General features: G+C 44.0%; 1 protein-coding gene across 1 annotated transcript in view; it reads left to right on the top strand.

The window, feature by feature from the left end:
* The first annotated feature begins 266 nt into the window (after positions 1–266).
* Positions 267–582, top strand: part of LOC106524262 (high choriolytic enzyme 1) — a 2809-nt gene continuing 2493 nt past the window's right edge. The window contains exon 1 of the mRNA XM_014017999.1: positions 267–560. Coding sequence (XP_013873453.1) covers positions 282–560 — 279 coding nt within the window. The 5' untranslated portion in view covers positions 267–281. The remainder of the gene's footprint in view (positions 561–582) is intronic.

Genomic DNA, 582 nt, shown 5'->3' with positions numbered 1-582 from the left:
TAGTACAGTCAATGGTTTACAAAAAATAAGTCAAAATTGACTGAGAAAATCCTTGGGGGATTAGAGGATGTTTAAAGAGTAGGTTTGTCTGTGGAGTCCACCCTGTACAGCTTTGTTTTAGGCCTAGTAATGTGGACCCCAACCCATAATCCTGCTGTAGACACACCCGAAGAGGACAGTATAAAGACCCTAGACTGAACACAGTCAGACATCAAGCTTCAAGGAGTCTCTCCACAGCAGATCTCTACAGAAGCTCCTCAGCCTCCACACTGACGCTGAAGATGGCTCCCTCTGCCAGCCTGCTGCTCCTGCTCCTGCTCGGCCTTTCTCAGGCTCTTCCTCTCCTGGAGAACAAAGACCGTGATGGAGAAAATCATGGGGATGAAGGTAAAGATGCGGACCATGATGTATACGATGATGAAGAAAAACAACAAGACCATGATGGAGACAATAATGGGGATGAAGATAAAGATGTATACGATGATGAAGAAAAACAACAAGACCATGATGGAGACAATAATAGGGATGAAGATAAAGATGTATACGATGATGAAGAAAAACAACAAGACCATGATGGAGACA

This window comes from Austrofundulus limnaeus, unplaced genomic scaffold, assembly GCF_001266775.1.
Source record: "Austrofundulus limnaeus strain Quisiro unplaced genomic scaffold, Austrofundulus_limnaeus-1.0 Scaffold180, whole genome shotgun sequence".
Lineage (NCBI taxonomy): Eukaryota > Metazoa > Chordata > Actinopteri > Cyprinodontiformes > Rivulidae > Austrofundulus > Austrofundulus limnaeus.
This window is presented reverse-complemented; position numbering and strand designations above follow the sequence as displayed.